General features: G+C 33.5%; 1 protein-coding gene across 2 annotated transcripts in view; it reads left to right on the top strand.

Moving 5' to 3' along the window:
• The window catches only part of LOC150105223 (uncharacterized), a 281,122-nt gene extending 261,118 nt beyond the window's left edge, over nucleotides 1–20,004 (top strand). For both annotated transcript variants that reach the window (XM_090395542.1, XM_090395543.1), the window contains exon 14: nucleotides 19,041–20,004. In XM_090395542.1, coding sequence (XP_090251668.1) covers nucleotides 19,041–19,759 — 719 coding nt within the window. In that variant the 3' untranslated portion in view covers nucleotides 19,760–20,004. The remainder of the gene's footprint in view (nucleotides 1–19,040) is intronic.
• The last annotated feature ends 1,453 nt before the right edge of the window (nucleotides 20,005–21,457 follow it).

The raw sequence follows: 21,457 nt of genomic DNA, 5'->3' as shown, positions 1-21,457 counted from the left end.
CATTTCTTTCTTCACTAGTTCCAGTTTTCTTTGATATATACTTAATTCCATGTTCCTATTTTATGTAAATCAGTAAAGCAGCAGCAGCATCTTCTTCTTCTGAGATTAATTCTAGCATAAGTTGAACTTTAAGAGGAGGTTTAAAGGTGGCAGTGAGGTTGTATTTCAGTAGTATTCTGTTTATTTTATCTGATATATCTTTAATGTATGGAATGGCTATGGTTTCATTGTAATCTAGTTTATTTTCGTTTTTAAGTGGAGTCTTGTGAAGAATTTTGTTAATACTATTTTGGCTGTAGCCATTTTTCAGGAAGGCATTGCTGATAACTTTTAATTCATGTTGAAGTGCTTGCTCACTGGAACAAATCTTCAAAGTCCTGTTTTTTAGTGTGTTAATGACACCTAGTTTTTGTGTTGGGTGGTGGTAAGAGTTTGTTTATATATTGGCCAGTATGTGTAGGCTAATGGTAAACAGTGTGAAGGACAGACTGCCAGAAGGAAGATGTGTGTGACAAGTGTATCTAGAAAGGGAAGTGAGTTCTGACTTTCAATTTCAGTTGTGAATTGTATGCGCTTGTGTTGTTTGTTTAGGTGGCTGAGGAAAGTGTCTAATGTCTGCCAGCCATGGCACCAGATAACGAAAACATCATCAACATATCTGAGCCAGACTTTGGGTTTTAAAGAAAAGTTATCTAGACTATGTTGCTCAAAAATTTCCATATAAAAGTTAGCAATTGAGGGGATAGTGGTGAGCTCATGACTATGACTTCTTTTTGTAGGTAAAAAGTATTTTGCCACACAAAATAGCCAGAATGTAGTACATGGGCAAAGTACAAAACATGGTATGAGCATAAATTTCAGGAGGCCTGTGAAATTCTTATCAACCACCCTAATCTTAACAATAATGGTGGTCTAAAAATCCCAAAAATATGGATGGCACATATTCTACCCACTTAACCTTTTGGTCTAAGAGTTTATTATAATTAGGGCTGTAAGCAATCCAGAATCATAACTCTAATATAACGCTATTGTTAAATTATGGATTAGGCTACCACTTTGCTATATTGAACCTATCTATATGAATTTGTTCTTTGATGATGTTATAAATAGAATACAGCTTTGATGTAGTTTTTTCTTTTTTTTTTTCCATAAGAGGTCAGGTCAGTAGAATAAAGGTTGGTCGAATCATTGTCACTTCAGCTTACTGTTTGAAATGTAATATAGCTTGTTTTTGTGTGTGTGTGTGTGTGTGTGTGTGTGTGTGTGTGTGTGTGTGTGTGTGTGTGTGTGTGTGTGTGTGTGTGTGTGTGTAGCAATTTGTAGTATTAACTCGGTACTGGGATATGTTCATATTTATATATACTGACTATAACCGAGACTAGAATAACAATTAAATTTATTCAAAACGCAACATGTTTCATCGGATTGTCCGACTTCTTCAGGCGTGGGAAACATGTTTTGAAACATGTTGCGTTTTGAATAAATTTAATTGTTATTCTAGTCTCGGTTATAGTCAGTATATATAAATATGAATATATATATATATGTGTGTGTGTGTGTGTGTGTATACTCCAGATGATGACCTTAATATGAAGGTGAAAACATCAGGAAATTAAAGTATTTATTCTTAACACGATTGTAGTCTCCATAATATTACAAAAACGAATGCTGATTATCATGTAACACAAAGGATTAAATAGATATGTATTGCTCAATAAAATGGCCCATTTGCACCATATGACTGTAGTGTTTTGAAGAGCTCTCCTCTTGGCACCTTGTCATATTCTTTTTCCAGATCTACGAAACTAATATCAATCCCTGTTATATTCCCGTGATTTCTCAACTATTTGTCTTCAAGTGAAGATCTGATTCTGACAATTTCTATTTGGCCTCAGTACAGCTTGTTCTTCACCAAGATATCAGGAACACTCAGTACGGAAATACCTCTGTAATTCTCACCCATCCAGAATTCAACCCTTTGACCAGGTCTTCTGAATTATGCAATGCAGCCACTATGCAGCCTCCATATTTGAGCATTTATGGTCGAGTTTCATCTGCTCCAGCTGCCTTTCCACATTTCACTTTTTTGATGGCTTTTTCTATTTCAAGAATGGATATGTATTCCTGGCTGTACACTTGGAAATCGCCTCAAGATAACTGACATAACATTGTCAGAAATCAAATTGATTAGATACTGATAAATAAAAGATTCCACAGTAGTATAAAGAGTGCAAAGACTTATCCTGGAGCAGATATCTCATCAGACCACAATCCCATAGTTGCAGAAATACGTCTTAGATTAAAATCAGCTAAAAAATCACAAAAGAAGAAAAAGAAAATTGATGTAGAAAAACTAAAAGACCTGAAGATAAAAGTGCCAAGACACAGCTTAATTTGCAATTATAACTGATTAACATAGAAGAAAATAAAAGAGTGGAATCTCTTTGGAATAGCTTAAAGAATGCTATCGTAACAAGTATTGAAGAAGTAGGTTATGTGAGTAATGTAAAACAACAGGAATGGATGACAAATGAGATTCTTTCTCTTATTGATACAAGAAGAATATACAAAAACAAAGACCTAGCCAGATATACAGAAACACATATCATCAAGAAAAAAATAAAAGAAGCCAAGGAAAATTGGATGAAAAATTTATGTATGAGATTGAACTGCTTAAAAAGAAACACGATAATTTCGATCTGTATAAGAAAATCAACGAAATTTCAGGAAAACTCAGACGAAAGTGGAAAAATAGCTCTAGAAGAAATAATAAAGCACATATTTGGATAAAATATGTAACAGAACTTTTCAATGATATTAGACAGAAACCTATAAATATAAAAGATAACGTTCAAGGACCAGCAATTATGAAATGTGAAATAGAGAATGCTGTAAGATCAAGTAAAACAGGAAAAGCCAGTGGACCAGATGGTGTGCAAACAGAATTTTTAAAATTAATAGAACCAGATAACATCAAACTTCTTGAAAAACTATTTAATAAAATATATGAAAGTGATGAATTTCCATCAGATTAGCTCAAATCTACATTTATCACTATCCCAAAGCGAATTCCTGTGACAATTTCCGACTTATTAGTCTAATGAGCCAAACATTAAAAATATTTTTGAAAGTAATTCAGAATTGTATTTGTAGAAAAAGTGAAGAAACTCTAAGTGAAACACAATTCAACTTTCGGAATGGTTTTGGTACTAGAGAGGCCCTTTTCTGTGCCCAAATATCGATACAAAAATGCATAGAAAAACAAATCTGTCTTTGTGTTTTATAGATTTTGAAAAAGCATTCGACAAAGTCAGATACACTAACTTAATAGAAGTCCTTCAACAAATAGGGCTAGACAAACAAGAAATCTGTATTGGAATCAGTCAACTACCATTCAATTAGACAACATTACCACCAGTGATATTAACATCAAAAGAGGAGTGAGACAAGGATGCGTGCTCTCACCACAGGGAATCACACAATAAATGGAAAGATTGTTAACAACCTACGATATGCAGGTGACACTTTGCTAATTACAGATAACATTATGGATCTCCAAAAACTCATTAACAGAGTATACATAGAAAGCAAAAGAATGGAAGTAAATATAAACATCAACAAGACAAAATACATGGTCATCAGCAAACATCCAACCTCATCAATGAAAACTGACACTCAATGGGAAAAATATCGATCAAGTGTCAAGATATAAATATCTTGGTTGCTGGCTTAATGGAAGGTGGGATCCTGAAATAGATATAAAGACAAGGATTGAAGTTGCACGGCAGTCCTTCATGAAAATTAGAACATTATTCTGCAATAAAGACCTAAACATGGAAGTCAGATGCCGAATGCTGAAATGCTACGTGTGGTCTATTCTGCTCTATGGAGTTGAAACATGGACATTGAAGGCGACAACCATCAAGAAAATTTAAGCCTTTGAGATGTGGCTATACAGAAGAATGCTAAAGATATCTGGACAGAAAAAATTACCATACCAATGAAGATGTCTTAAAATCCATTGGCAAAGCTAAAGATCTTGTACAAATAATCACAAAACGAAAAACATCATATCTTGGCCACATCATGAGAAACAGCAAATACCAACTTCTACAAACTATTTTGGTAGGAATAATTGATGGCAAAGGAACTAGAGGAAGAAAAAGAATATCATAGTTTGACAACATCAAGACGTGGACAGGAAAGAGCAGCGCACAACTGCTCCGATTAACGCAAGAATGCAGTTTGTTCGCCAAGATGGTCGCTGACCTATGTTCTTACCAAAGTCTTCACAGACTTTTGTTTACCTAGTTTTACACAGTTCTTTCTTACATTTTTCTCTGTTATTGTCTAAGAACACAAGTTGACTTACTTTGCAGGAATTTTCAATGTGCTTTCTTCTTTTCCTTGACTAGGATTTAACCATAGTCAAGATTCCTGAGTCCACCATAGTTCTGATTTTTCTATCCTTGCAGACAACTTCACCATGTACCTCTTTTCCTGAATCAATCAATGTTTTATTCAGAGTTTGCCACTGGATCTCCAATATTTGATTCTTCTTTTCAAATGTTTATGTGTGTGGCTTTAGTTCACCTATAAAAGCCTCTCAATTTCGATTAGTTTTTAAACTTTGTTACACGTTCTTTTCAATATGAAAAACTGTAATTAATGATTCAAAAAATAAATTGCATATATTTGTAACATATACCACTTTTGTATCATAATTTTAACTTCTTTTTTTTTTAATTAATATATTGACATAGACTAAAAATCAAATAGTCCACAGAACACTTATTTTGGCAGGCTTTGCATAGAGAACTGTCTAAACAAACACACATAACCACAAGTTTTAATGCACAAATATTTCATCCTAAGTATCATAGGACATCGTCAGTACAGTTAATTCCTAGGAATAACATACAGTTAAGGTGCATGATTATAATGAATCCCAATATGCATGCAGTAGCATGTTATAGAATTAAATTAAAATATATCTGGAGAAAAAAATAGATTACATTAAAATAAAGTAACATATATGAAAATTATTTTACACAATTTTATATGACAGTTTCCCCATACTTTAGGGATAACAAGAACATCATTACGGTTCAGATTTGGTCTGTGACGTAGGGCTTCAGCACTTTCTTTATATAAACATGAATGTTTATATAAAGATCTGTGTAGAAGTTTGGTCTTTTATCAAATGCCACTACTTATGCTTGTGTCCGCCAAAACTTTTAGTTTCTATATTTTCGGCACGAAACTCTTGAAATAATATTGAAATAATGTTGGATTCAATATTTATCATACATATCCTCTAGGAGATGTCCTTTACATTTATGGAAAATACTACAGAAAGAGGTCTGTAGCTTGCTCCACCTTTACTACGAGTTGCCCAACGTTGAACTACTTATGCTTGTTCTGCCGAAACTTTTCTATATATATATATATATTCGGCACAAAACTCTTGTAGTTTCTATATTCGGCTATGAAATAATGTTCGATTCAATATTCACTTAATTTGCACCATCATGAATTATATTTGCAGTGTTTGGTCTTTTGCATTGGGGTTTCCTACTCCGTGTTGTGTGAGGCCAGATATCTGCAGTTTGAAAAGACAGATATGGTCTTGATGTTCCGAAATGCGTTTATTAACAGATCTACCTGTCTGTCCATAGTAAGGCAATTTACAGGAACATGGAACCTCGTACATGCCAGGTAGCATCAGAGGCGAGAGTTTGTCTTTAGGAGAAGGTAAAAAGTTTGGATCTGGTTGATTGGTTTGTAGGTAGCAGCAAGTTTGTATTTCTTCATAATTTTTGAAAGACGTTCGGACTTACCTTTGACATAAGGTATGGGAATCCTATGTTCTTGTCTAGGTTGATGTGTGGGGAAGTGACTGATGATTTTTTGAGTTGTTTTAGGATTGTGTACATTTAGTATGGCTGTATTTTTGATTATTTCCAATTATTGGTTTAGAGATTCTTCACAGGAGCAGAATCTGTGTGCTCTGGTTGCTAATGATTTAATGCAAATTTTTGAGATGGATGATGAGCAGAAGAATTATGAATGTAGTGACCTGAAAATGTCGGCTGGCGGTAGACAGAAGTGGAGATGGAACCATCTTCTTTCCTTTGGATGTGTAAATCCAGAAAGGATTTACACATCCAAATTCAAGCCAGAAAAAAGAATCTCCTGTGGAGATTCTTTTTTCTGGCTTGAATTTGATGCGAGGATGAAGAAGGTTTATTTTATCTAAAAACAGGTGTAGTTCTTGTTCAGAATGACCCCAGCCAGCATAACATCATCAACATATCGTAACCACATTTTTGGTTTAGGTTTAACCGTGAAAATTTTTTCTTCAAGATATTGTAGAAACAGGTTGGCTTTGTTTGGTGATAAGGGAGACCCCATTGCTGTTTCTTTCTCTTGCTTGTAAATTTTCTCTTTCCAAGTGAAGCATCCAGACATAATAACAAATTTTAATAATTCAACAATATCGGATGGAAATTTTTGAGTTAACAAGTCTTTATTTTCCTTATGGGGAATATTAGTGAAGAGGGAGACAATTTCAAAGCTAATAGCATGTCAGTTTCCAACAGTTTAATGTCTTTTATTTTTGTGTGAAACTCTGGAATTTTTAATTGATAAGGCTGAGTTGCCTGTGAGAGGACGAAGAAGGTTAGATAAAATCTTGATTGTAAGCCAGGCTGCTAATAGAATCCAAGACGGGTCTGATTTACTAAACTTCACATTATTCTTGTGAAGTTTAGTAAATCATATATTCTAGGACGCCCAGCATTATGTGTCCTGAGTTTTTTTATTGTTTCTTCATCTAAGGAAGTGATTTCATCAAGTAACTTGTAGAGTTTCTTGAGCTGTCTTTTTGTAGGATCATAATCAAGTTTGACATATGTATTTTGATCTCAGAGTAGTAAATTCATTTTTTGGTCATATGAATTGGTATCTAGAACAACATTGGTATTTCCCTTGTCGGCTCGTTTTAAGGAGGTAAGAGCTTTCAATTCTGACGGTGGGAAATTCAGGTTCCAAAGGTTTGCATCATAGATTATTTTGGCTATTTTGTAACAAAGTCTGTTGGCTTCAATATTGGAAAGATGGCTGATGTTTCTTTCAGTGTTGTGTATAAAATCTAAATACGGAATGCATCTAGGTGAAATGGCAGACATGACCTCCTGCTAGAACATTTACTTCATCTTCTGTTAGTGGAAGGCTAGGTAAGTTGACAACCAATTTTTCGGTCGGTAATATGTTGGTTTTTTTCTTAGGTCTATTTAACAAAGTAAGATGTTTTTTATGCAGATTAATATTACTTTTATGAAATGCTTTGATCCCTGAATTTTTTGAGACATTAATAATCGATTGTAGCAATTCTTGATTTAATGTATTTGACAATTCCACTTCTAATACTTTAATTTTTAAATTATTTGTTACCAATTCGTGTTTAGAAATTCCTAACTGATTAAGCAGTAAGGAATGGCTTGCTTTCTGGTAAATTTTATGAGCACCTGGTGATTTGATAACTTCCTTTAGTTGATGAAACCACTTCCTTAGAGGAAGAAAAAATAAAAAAACTCAGGGCATACGATGCTAGGCCTCCTAAAATATATGGTTTATCTAAACTTCACAAGAATAACATTCCACTCAGACCAGTCGTGGATTCTATTAGCAGTCTGACTTACAAATTATCAAGATTTTTATCTAACCTACTTCATCCTCTCATAGGCCACTCAGCCTCATCAATTAAAAATTCCACAGAGTTTCACACAAAAATAAAAGACATTCAACTGTTGGAAACTGACATGCTAATTAGCTTCGAAATTGTCTTCCTTTTCTCTAATTTTCCCCATAAGGAAACGGTAGACTTGTTAACTCAAAAATTTCCATCCGATATTGTTGAATTATTCAAATTTGTTATTATGTCTGGATACTTCACTTGGAAAGAGAAAATTTACAAGCAAGAGGAAGCAACAGCAATGGGGTCTCTCTTATCACCAAACTAAGCCAACCTGTTTCTAGAATACCTTGAAGAAAAAATTATCATGTTTAAATCTAAACCAAAAATTTGGCTACGATAAGTTTTCTGACATCTTTGCTCTGGGGTCATTCTGAACAAGAACTACATCTGTTTCTAGATAAAATAAACCTTCATCCTCGCATCAGATTCACGCTAGAAAAAGAATCTCCACAGGATATCTCCTTTCTGGAATTACATATCCAAAGAAAAGAAGATGGTTCCATCTCCACTTCTGTCTACTGCCAGCCGACATTTTCAGGTCGCTACATTCACAATTCTTCTGCTCATCATCCATCTCAAAAATTTGCATCATTAAATCATTAGCAACCAGAGCACAGATTCTGCTCCATCTCCACTTTTTTTCACATTAAATTATTGAATTTAAAGGTAAAGTGATTGTACATGATTAACTAAATTATTTAATTACATTCATTCATACAGGGGCTTGGGTGTTGTTCATTATCCATAATAAAGCTTAATGGTATAACTAACACCAAGAGGAAAAAATACATTTATTAAACTTACTAATATTTCACTGGGTTTTATTGCCAGCATCATCAAAGCACAATGAAATAGTGACAGGTACACAGCACTAAACATCCTAAAATAAAAACTTCACCATAGAAAAAGAAAGTAATAATAGTCTTCCCTTTTTAGATACACTAGTGACATGACTTAATGGTTCATTATCTTTCTCTATCTACAGAAAGCCCATTCATACTGGTAGGTATTTACATAAAACTTTGTAAATTATTTTACAAAGTATGGCCTCCTCAAACTCTTACTCACCAATCCAGGATTATTTGTTCAAATGACATAGTCCTTGAGACTGAGCTTAGAGACCTTCGTACCTTTTTAACCAATGACTATAGCCCATATAAAATAGATAAAATATTACATGCTCTCCCCCCCCCCATCCCTTTTACACCCAACAGGTAGGATTGTCAGAAAAAAACCAAAGTTCTTTGCAGATATGATCTCCATACTCTTCCAAACCTTTCAGTCAACTAGCCACTTTTACATCCTCTTGAACATCCAGGAGTGTATAAAGTTTTTGTGCCTGCAAGTCACAAAATTCAGTCTCAACCTACTTTGGACAGACTGGTAGATCAGTTAACATATACGCCTTGAAGAACATAAAAATTACATCGGAGAACATCTGCACAGCAAATCAGGATTGGCAGACCATGCTCTGGACACTCTTTCACATAAGATCAGATGGAGAAAAACATCTTTATTAAATAGAAGTCTGGGAGACTATTCTTAGAATCAGCATCAGCTATGAAACACTCCCCTAACCTCAACAAGTATGGTTGCATCAATTTACCAAAGATCTGGGAGACAGTCATTTTAAGATCTAATAGCCAGACTTCTCTAAATTAACTTTGTAGTTGTTTGACCCATACAGGGCACCACATAGAGACATTAGGTGTCAGTTACAATTTAAACTGTTTCTACAATTATTTGGTTTAGTGCTGTGTGCCTGTCACAGTTTCATTCTGCTCTGATGATGCTGGGTAGAAAACCAGCTCAATATTAGTGAGTTGAATAAATGTATTTTCTCCTCCTTTTGTTAGTTATACAATTAAACTTTATTATGAATATTTAATTACATGTTCTTTTTCTTTCTTTTTTTTTAATGTTGGACCCATATACAGGAGGTTGGCTGGTCAACCCATAGTACGTTAGTACCGTATATGGGTGATGAGTTGTGAAAGGAGAAACTTGTTTACATTTGATTTGAACGTCTGTATATTGTATTCCTTGGGAAATACGTCAGGGGAAGTCTGTTCCACAGTACACAGCAGGGATGAATGAGGAGGAGAAGAAACTTGTTCTGTGGGTTTCGAGGTGTACTGTAAAAGGATGTTGGGCGGCAGCTGTACGTGTTCCAATGAGCTTGGTACAGGGTGGGGAATTATTGATGCTGTTTCAGATGAACCTTTCCCATGAAAGTATTTATAGAATATACAGATTGCAGAGACCAAGCGTCTATATGAAAGTGGAGGAGCGAGTTGGTGAGGGATGGGTCATTTATTAGTCTAAATGCTCTCCTCTTGAGTCAAGCATTTTGAGGGAGCTTTTTGGAGCCCCACTCCAGATGTGAGAGCAGTATTCGAGAGCTAGGCGGATTTGTGACTTGTATAGTATTAACAGCTGTTTAGAGGTGAAATAGCGTCTTGAGCGAAAGAGAAAACCTAGTTTTTTGGAAGCTGAGGATGCAATGGTTGTGATGTGTTTATGCCAGGAGAGGCTTGGTGTCAAGGTAATTCCGAGAAGAGAAATTTCGTCTTGTCTGTGAATTTGAGTGTTATCGAAAACAATGCTGGGGGAAAATGGTTCTTTATTGTGAGAATATGTATATACTGTACATGCTAATGTGTATACACATATGCACATTGTTTGTATATGTGTTATTGTATATTATGATAAGCCAAATTATTATTTTGGCTTATCAAAACATGTAAAAGAAAATATTTTTCTATCAATATTACACCTCTACTTGCTGATACCTGAGTAAGAGTACAAAATATTCAAGATAGTATTATAACGTCTTGATTGCATATTTACAGGGCACAAAGTCAAGGATGCTACCTGAATCTCTGGAAGTTTCTTGCAGTCAAATATATTTAAATTATGGGTATTTTGTAAAGTAGCATTTCCAAACCTTTTTAGTTGTTGAACACTTTTTATTTCGCAATACACCTATGGAACATGTATATTCTTCGCAACACCAGCACTGTAAATGTGCAAGAACGTGTCAGTAGAAGGATACTTGGTTTCTCCTTCTCACTACATTGCTACTTTTTTATTTATAGATGTCATTACCTCTACACGGTCTCTGTATTTTATTGTACAATGAAACCTGTGGAGTATTCATGACTAAACAAACACACGTAACCACAGTGAGTATCATAGGACATTGTCAGCACAGTTAATTCAAACAATACTAGAAATAACATACAGTTAGGGTGCATGATTACAATGCATTCCAAATATGCATGCAGTAGCATGTTATAGTATTAAATTAAAATATATCTGGAGAAAAAATAGATTACATTAAAATAAGATAACATATAAAAATTATTTTACACAATTTTGTATGACAATTTCCCATACTTTAGGGATAGCAAGAACGTCATTACGGAGATTTGGTCTGTGATGTAGGGCTTCAGCACTTTCTTTATATAAATGTTCATGTTTATATAAAATCTACGTAGAAGTTCGATCTTTTTCCAATGGATCCTATGGTTTGGGTTTCCAACTCCGTGTTGTGTGAGGCCAGATATCTTCAGTTTGATAAGACAGATATGGTCTTGATGTTCCGAAATGCATTTATTAACAGATCTACCTGTCTGTCCATAGTAAGACAGTTTACAGGAACATGGAATCTCGTACATGCCAGGTAGCATCAGAGGCGAGAGTTTGTCTTTAGGAGAAGGTAAAAAGTTATAGATCTGGTTGATTGGTTTGTAGGTAGCAGCAAGTTTGTATTTCTTCATAATTTTTGGAAGACGTTCGGACTTACCTTTGACATAAGGTATGGGAATCCTACAGGCTTGTTCCTGTCTAGGTTGAGGTGTGGGAAAGTGACTGATGATTTTTTGAGTTGTTTTAGGATTGTATCCATTTAGTATGGCTGTATTTTTGATTATTTCCAATTATTGATTTAGAGATTCTTCAGAGGAGCAGAATCTGTGTGCTCTGGTTGCTAAAAAAAAAAAGTTTGAAAAAAAAGTAGATTTCTCTAATAATTATGGTTGTCATAAAGTGTAATTGATTTATGAATTATTATATTCTGGTGGGCAAGGAGAGATTTAGAGAGTTGAAATATTTTAAAAAACTGATTCCTCCAAATCATGAAATGCTGAAAACTAATGCATATCTGGAATTAGTAAACTTTCAGGTTTATATGTATAACATAATTGCTATAGAAAGTTGATTTTTAAAATATTTTACCTCCCTGTCTCTCTCTCTCACTAGAATACAGGTATCCCTTGATATATGCGGTTTTGATTAATGCATAAAAAATTATTGTGACCATGAACTTATGTGCAGAACATATATGTGGAATCAAATTTGATTAGTGCGGCCCAAAAAGTTTGAAAATAAGCAAAGCGTTTGACTTGGTCAATGAAACCGATCAGATCACACAGTACGAGTCATGCTCCAATGCTAGTAACTCACTCTTGGCTTCAGTCTCAGTGCTTCAATTTATCAGCAGACGTGTATGTGTTACAGTGTATGCTTACCTATCTGCATATCACGTAATTTTCAAATTATGTAAAGCATTACCCTTTGTAACCATGGCCTCGAGAAAGAGTAATAAACGAAAACTTATTACTTTGGATACTAAAATTGACATTATTAATTAAAAGGTTTTGATAACGGAGAAAGCAAAGCAAACATCGGACGAGCTCTACGCTGTGGTGAATCAACTATACAAGCCATTTTAAATAAAGCAACTGAGTACTAGAGATAGATCCAAATGTACGGAGAAGCATGAACGTTAGATAAACAAATTGATTGTTATCGCAAAATCATGGAGGAGAAAAAAAAGCTACCACTGTTCAATTTACATTAGTTAAGTTTTTTTTATAAAAAATAACTATTTAGATAAGTTTTTATGTAACAAATGTATAAATAAAATATATAAATACATGTCACCTTAAGAAATAAATGATGTTAAAATTTTTATATTTTGCAGGATTCATTATAATATTCCCATTAATTCTTAACATTGAATAATGTGGTTTTGATATATGTGGTGTCCATTGAGGATTAATTAACCGCATATATCAAGGGATACCTGCATAACAAATCAATAATTTAATCATTATTAAATTACATGCTCATTAACTTTATGATAAGCTTAAACTGTAAATGACATTTCTCAAAGATATATCATAAATTGAACAAGCTAGATGGCCAGCCTTGTTGGCTGGGCGGACAGCATCTTTGATGAGCCAGCTGCTAGGTTTGAATCCCAATGTGGCATATATTTTTATGAATGCTTTTATAAAGGTAGTAGAGGATTTTCACCATCCAATATGGACTCCCCTCCCCCCACAGCTTATTGGAGGCATGGAAGCTTGAAAGTTCCTTAGATCTGTAGAGTAGGGTTGCTGGATTAACGCTCCCATGTACTGAATATACTGTAGGTGTTCATCCTTTTGTGGATAGGATTGACATAAGTAATGTGTGGGGACTTATCATTGCATTGAATTTTTTCCACTACATGGTGTCACTTTTACATTCAATATAACGGAATGAGATTAGCTTGCTTATTTTGATACAGCAGTCTTAACAGTTACTCTTTATTTTTTTTTATTTGCATGACCCAACATTTGTTCTGGACAGAACCTCCCTTATTTGAAAATTTTTGAAAATTTTGTTTTTAGGTGCTAGTTGTTATTGGTGGAAAAATTAAATATACAGTCGGTGAAATATTGTCATCCTAAGTTCAGATGGAAACACAAATTCTTTGGACCTCTTGGCCTTTTATGGGACAATTCTTTTAAATGCAAGCACACAAAGGCTCTTTTTGTCCTGATAGGCCCTTCCTTTTAGTGGCATTGGTGAATCAAGTAAATTCAGTTTGCTTGTTTTTTCCATATGTACTTTGAAATTTCATGAAAAAGTGTTAACTATATTTATGTCAAAATATTAAAATTACAAGATATCAGTGAGAAATCTGTTTTATGTTGTGAATTGAAAAAAAAAAAAAAAAATATATATATATATATATATCATCATCATCTCATCTCATCCACTTGATAATGGGTTGAGTCCACTAAGAAGAAAGGTTCTCCACTTATCGCGATCTTTAGCCATCCCACTCATGATTCTATAGCTGGGTAGATGGGAATGTTCTTTCAGCAACTTTATCCAAGTACTTCTTGGTCTGCTTCTAGGTCTTTTTCTTCCTATATATCCATTCAGAGCTAAATATGGGAGTCTATGAGGGGCCATTCTCTGAATATGGCCAAACCATCTCAGTTGATTTTTTTTTTTTTTTTTTTTAAATAACGAAACCTGTGGTGTGTTCATAATTAGAAGAAACACACGTATAAACCACAGTGAAAATTATTTAATTGTAAATATTTCATCCTAAGTATCTTAGGACATCATCAGTACAGTATTTAAATACTGTACTGATGATGTCCTAAGATACTTAGGATGAAATATTTACAATTAAATAATTTTCACTGTGGTTTATACGTGTGTTTCTTCTAATTAATTCATCTCAGTTGATGCTTAATGATTGTGTCTATTATATTATCTGGGAAGTTTAAATCTGTTCCGACTTCATCATTAGTCTTGTGTTCCATCCAGTGGGTGTTATTAATTTTTCTGAGGCATTTCATTTCAAATGCTTGAAGTTTCTTGATTGGTTGTTGAGTTAATCTCCAAGCTTCTGAAGCATAAGTAGCCATTGGAATAATAATTGTTTTATATAATTTTAGACTCGTTGGGATTTTTTTATTTTTCCATATTTTGTTTAGTTTATTCATGTTGGTGCAACCTAGGTTTAGCCTGTGTTTTACTGTTTCCATATTGTTGAGGTTACTAGATATCAGATTGCCAAGATAAACATATTTATTAACTTGTTCCAGCAGATGATTTTCGAGATTTATAGAGATATTTTCTTCTTCTCTACCTATCTTCATTATTTTTGTTTTATGATGATTTATTTTCATACCATAAGTTTTACAAGAGTTATTTAAAATATTAATAGTTTTTTCTAGCTGCGGTTTAGAATCTGCTAAAATAATGATATCATCCGCGTATTTTATGTGATTAATGTTGGTACCATTGATTTTTGCACCTGGTTCATCAGCTATGGTTTTACAGACTTCTAGGAAGATGATAAAGAGTTGAGGTGAGAGAGGGCATCCCTGCATTACGCCTTTCTCGACTCTGAAATCCTCGGTTTTAATGTTGTTCATTATAACAAAAGCTTTGGTGTCTCCATAATAATTTGTAATAAATGTTAAAATATCGGAATCCATTTTTATGTTTTTTAGGATAGTGATTAATTGGTTTCTATTAACTGCATCAAAGGCTTGCTTAAAATCTATAAAACAACAGTATATGGGCAGGTTGTATTCCCAATATTTTTCTGCTATATTATTAATGGTGAAGATATAGTCTATGGTGGATCTATGTGACCTAAATCCTGCTTGGTTTTCCTCTATGATTTTTTCTGTAAGCACCTGTGTTCTCTTTTGTATAATTTGAATGAATAGTTTATAACTATGACTTAAGAGTGTTATGGGTCTATAATTTTCACATATTCTTTTGTCTCCTTTTTTGTGAATTGGTATAATAATTCCTGTTTTCCAGTCAGTTGGGATTACTCCAGTATAAAGAATTTGATTAAATAAATTCATTAAGAAATTAATAGCTTCCTTGCCACCATATTTCCATTGTTCTATAGATATTTCATCTTTACCCATAGCTTTTGTAAGTTTTATTTGGTTTATTGTATTTATAATTTCTTCTGGAGTTATGGGTGGTGCCTTTTCATATATCATCTTTTCTGTTATACTTTCCTCCTCCTGTTCTTTTTGAAATAACGTTTGATAGTAGTCCTTCCAAATTATTTTAATATTTTGTATTGACCGAGTTTCTAGATTGTTTTTATCTTTCATTGTTAATGGTTTATCTTTATAGATCTTAGTTAATTCTTTGATAATTTTGTATACTGTTTTATTATCATTTCTTTTATTAGCTTCTTCGCACAGTTTTGCTTTTTCCTCCAACCAGTTATTTTTGGCATATGTGCACATTTTATCAATTTTGTTTTTAAAATTCTTAAAATGTTGTTTATTTTCTTCTGTATTTTTTATATTTGATATATGCTTTGCTGTTCTTTTTTCTTCTAAAGTATTTAGAATTTCAGGAGTTATCCATTCATGATTTGGTCTTGATGTTGTACCAAGTATGTTTCTTGCAGTACGTATAACAATTTTTTTACCTTGATTCCATGTATTTTCTATATTGTCATAGGAAAATTTTCTATACTCATTTCCTATTAGTGTCTGATAGTTATCTTGCATAGCTTTCTCTTTCAGTTTTGACAGGTCCGCTTTGTTAATAGGAGCTCATGACTTATGATACTTGAATTTTAGTTTAATTTTTGCTGCAAGCAGTTCATGGTCAGTGTCGAAGTCTGGAGTTTTAAAGTTCTAACATCCTGCACTGATGATTTCCAATTGCGTTTGATTAGAATGTAATCAATACAGTTCTTTATTGTACCATCTGGTGAGGTCCATGTATATTTGTGGGAAGGTCTATGGAAAAAAAGGATATTACAGATAAATAGATTGTTTGCTTTACAAAATTCTAATATTCTTTCTCCTCTTTCATTTCTGTTATCAACTCCAAACCTGCCCATCACATCCTCCATGCCTGGGGTAAACTTCCCAATTTTGGCATTAAAATCACCCATCACTATTAATATATCTTTCTTATTGGTCATGTCTATTAGATCTTGCAACTTATCATAGAAGGTATCGATTTCTTCATCTTCATGTGATTGGTCAGGGGCGGAGATTTGAATTATTGTAAAGTGAACATTTTTTTCTTTACCTTTTAATCTGATAGTGATCATTCTTGGGCCATGTGGTTCTATGGCCATGACTGCATTTTGTAGCCTATTGTTCACTAAAATGACGACTCCTTCTCTATGTATATTGTCCTCTCTGCCCAAGTAGAATAGTTTTCCTGAATTTAGGTTTATAACTCCTTCTCTTGTCCAATGAGTTTCAGCCAAGCCTACAATGTCCCATGTAATCTTAGCAAGTTCTTTTTCCATCAAATATATTTTCCCAAGTTTTAACAGTGTAGATGTGAAACTCTATTGGCTGACCACATACTAAACTTCTTGGCTGCTCCCAGTGATCTAGGATCAGTCGCGTCGGTTTCCTCGGATGCAGTAATATTCTCTTGACACAGTGGAGACTCCTGATTCATAGGGTTGAATGGCAGAATAATGCAGCCGGCTTGCCACTCCTCTGCTGCATCCTTTGGTCCACGACTCCTTATTCTTTATTCGGAGCAACCCGTTGAGGTTTCCCTCATCCGCCACCCGAGGGATGTGCCTGGTAGGAGTCAGGTCTTCCCCAGGATGTGTGTATATATATATATATACGGTAGTATCTCGCTAATCCGAACCCTCCAGTAATCTGAACTGTGGTTTGAAAGAAAAAAAAAAGTTTTATTTATTACGTATTATTATTTTGTGTGCTATTATTTTTAATAATCAAAAAAAAAAAAAAATCAGCTAACACCTTTTATTCTCTTATAGGGAGTAGGCAAGGCCTTTATACCCTATCTAGCTTTTGGAGACTGAGTAGGCAGTTCAATCTCCACCAGTAGTCAATCAGAGATAGCTGGCCCATGTCCATCACTAATTATAGCAGCCACCGATGAAGAGGCTGGCAAACAAGTGCTGCCATCTCTTGGTACCTAACCCTAACAAGATATGTCGCTGTCTGAAATAATGTGGGTACTACGGTCGATTTTTTTTGAGTTTGCAGGATGAAAAACCTGCTTGCCCATGCTAGAGATAGACTAACTCAGGAGCCTTAGAAAAAGGCTTAGAAAAAGTTCCTCCATTTGGCGACTAGACTTGAACTTAAGTCAAACTTCGAGTGACCAAGCGCCACTTCCACTGAGCTACACAGGCCTTTTATTTAATAATTATTTTAATTTTTTTTTTTTTTTCATACTGTCGATTGTATGGTTACACTGTAGGCCTATTTTGATTTGTGTGTTCATTTTTGCTTTTTTATACTGTACAGTATGTACTGTATTGTCGGCATGAATCACCACTGTCGAGCGTCATGGAAAAAACTGTGGCCTTCTAGAATTTACGAAGATAACTAATGTGATACACAAAAAGAGGAAATTCAAAACGGGCATAATTTGGTTAAAAATATAAATCCAAATGTTGAAATTTCACAAACAGATGTTACAGAATGGATTACAGGCAGAACTGAAAGTGAATTCGAAATCAGATCAGATGCTTAAATTATAAATATGATGCTACAGAATGAATTAGCAGACAATGATTACTATAAAGAATTCGAAGAAAAAAAAAGTAAAACACGAAGAAGCAGTTGACAGTTTTAATATGTGTATAGAATGGGCTAAGCAGAATGATACACCATTCCACAAAATTTTATTGCTAATGCAGCTCCGGGAAGAAGCATTCGAAAAAAATTTAGCTTCCAAGAAGCAAAAGAAAATCAGTGACTTTTTTATAAAGAAATTAAAAAAAAAACTTTTTTGTGTTATTTTGTGAAACTTTTTTTTTGTATGTTGTGTACAAGAATGATATTTTTTATGCAAATTAAGTCATGTACTGAACTATGCAGTTTTATTAAATCAGAATCCTCTATAATACAGGTACATAAAAACTAATTTTTTTACTAAAATAAACGTGTGTACTGTATTATTTTTTAAGTTTTATATTACAGTACAGTAGCATTTTTACTATCAATCAATTCATTTATTTATAGAAATAAATTAATGTACCATTAGAATCTGATTATTTTTGTCTTAAACGCTAGTTATTGTTGACTCTTGGGGGAAAATTCACTAATCCAAACGAGTGCAGTTTTTATTAGTTCGGATTAGCAAGATACCACTGTATATATAGGAAAAGGGAACAGAAGAAAAAGAATAGTGGGATATCATATTACCAAATTGCTCAGGAGATCATGATTTTGGATCCAAACAACCTATGGTCTTACCATTGTTACAGAGTGGTAGGTAGCATTGAATTTGCTAGCTTGGTAGGTCTGCTCATTCAAATTTTGAACTTTGCAGATAGACATTTTCTTTATGAGTCAGCAATAATGGAAAATTGATGGATTAATAACATTTTATTGATATAATTTCTGTTGTGTATGTACGCGCTTGTGTGCTTGCACAGATGCACTTATTTGACTCAAATGACCAATTTTTATAAACATTATTATTATTATTTCAGGTCGTAGCAGATGGAGAAGTGTTGGTAATCAAGGTGGTAACCAAAGGGATTTTGGAATGAGAAAAGGTGGCATAAAGCGTTCCTTTAATTCAAGGAATAATGAAGAAGAAGATGACAGAAGAAAACGAAGAAATGACAGATTTGGAAGTATGGGAAACTATGGATCCTCTGCTGACAGAACTGAAAAATTTGGAAATGCTAGTAATCAAGGGCTGGGTGGTAGTGACAGATATAGCAACAGTGGAAATCAAGGACTTGTTGGAGATAGAACTAACAGATTTGGAAGCTTAGGAAAGCCTTCACTTAGTGATAGAGGAAATGATAGAAGTGATCGATATGGAAATATGGGAAGCCAAAGTGGGGGAGACAAGTATGGAAATGTGTTAAATCATGGCTCTGCCACCAGTAGGTATGAAACTATGGCAAACCATAGTTCTAGTTTGTACCAAGGTAATAGCAGTAGTAGTAACAGTAGTCGCATGCAGACTTTTGGAAGCCAGAATATGGCATATCAGCCATTTGGAAATAGTCTAAATTTTTCTTCCCAGACCTTTGCTAACAAGCAAAGTTTATCATTACAAAGTTCATCTAGTAACTATGGAAATCAGACAGGCAACTCAAAATCATCTGGGCTTATGTCTAGCATGTATCCATACAACCAAAGTCGTACGCAAGGAGGATCAGTAGCAGGGTATTATCCAGCCCCATCCCAGCGCTAGCTGTATAAAATCATTGTAAAGAAAGAAGGAAATATATGTTGAGTATTTATTATTTTATGTTAAAGCATGTCTTAAGTACTGGGTTTAGAAAACATTTACATCATTCCATTATATCAGTGATCTTGCATGATTTTACTTTTCTGGTTGTATACATACCCCATCAAACACATCAGAATTAGCCAGCATCATGCACCATTTCTCACTTTATGTAAAATTATAATAAAATACAAAGCCTGTTTTGCTAATCTTCTTGTATTTTGTGCAGTATTTTTAGACAGCTCCTGAATATATATTATCCAAACCAATTTGCAACACAGCCAGTGTCATTGGAAGCATTTTCATAAGGAACTCATCAAACGCCTTTGACTTTTGGCATTTGTAGAAAATATCAGTGTTGACATTTATCCTAAAAATATTATGACAAAAATGTGTAACTTGTAAAAAATTTCGCTTGAGAATATTTATAACTTAGCAAACCGGAAGTTAAACTAGGGTGTTAACAATTGGGATAATAAATTTAAGTAAAATGTTAAATGCAACCAAAGATAATGTCTTATTTAGTCATATTGTTAAATAAATAAATGCTCTTAGTCAGAAATATCCAAACATTTGACTGATACTTATGTTCCTGACCTCTAAATAGCTTATTTTTTGGACCAGAGATATTAGTTACCACCTGACCATTTTGTTTTTATAGATTTTAGCAAACAAATAATTGCTTGTTTGGTAGCTTCTTAATTTTGTATGACTCAATCTAATTTATTGTTTGATGTTCCTTAAATGTTTGTTGATAATTATATCATGATCCTTTGAAATAAAATTCACCATTACTAAATAGCAGCCGCTTCTTTGTTCATTTTCTACTTCATAGCAGTTCATATTCTGGTTTGTGTTCATTTCCCTCTTAAACATCAGAATTTTTGCAATGTTTAATACAGTCAGTGGGTAGCCTTTGCTTTTGTAAATATCTGTTTTACATGGTGTTAGACAAGTAACTATAACTATTTAAAACTTTGAGGTATGAACATGTTTTAAGCCATGTCTGAATGCAAAACTGCCTTATTGTAGCAATTTTTCACTATTTACTTTAGCAACCCTAGACCTTAAATAAACATTTGAAGAAATCTGGTTTGTAAAAAGCTGTATTGCTTTTGTTATTTATGCAAATAACTGACCTTAAAAGCATGAGTATTTAATTCCTTATTATTCAATATTAGACAGTGTTTTTTTTTTTTTATAAATTTAATTTAAAGTTTAAAATACCTACTTTGGTTGTTTCTTAATGAAATGTATGAATCATTGAATTCAGGTGTGGCACAGGAAATGAATCTTTTCAAATTTCATTTTAAGGTACATCACACATTTTCCATTAAGAAATTCTAATCAATTTGTTGCTTATAAAAGGGGAAAAAAATGAAATTTAAAGTATATAAACATACAGATAGCCATTCTTAATCATTAATGTCATGATTTTTCATATCATGTTACTTTATTTCTCTTCATGTTGTTAATACAAATGTTTTTTTATTTTTTTTCATTTTATAAAAATTATTCCTAATACACAAATTGAAAATCAGAACTGAAAATTTTGATTTTCAGTTTTCGACTTAAATTTTATTACTTTGGCTTACAAAGTAATGAAGACTTGAAAATTCAAACGAAATACTCAACAGCTAGCATGATCATGCTTGTCTCTCA

Source organism: Typopeltis vanoorti, chromosome 7, assembly GCF_054136105.1.
Source record: "Typopeltis vanoorti isolate ZY-2024b chromosome 7, IOZ_Tvanoo_1.0, whole genome shotgun sequence".
NCBI lineage: Eukaryota > Metazoa > Arthropoda > Arachnida > Uropygi > Thelyphonidae > Typopeltis > Typopeltis vanoorti.
The sequence above is the reverse complement of the archived record's forward strand: the minus strand, read 5'-3'. Positions and strand labels throughout refer to the sequence as shown.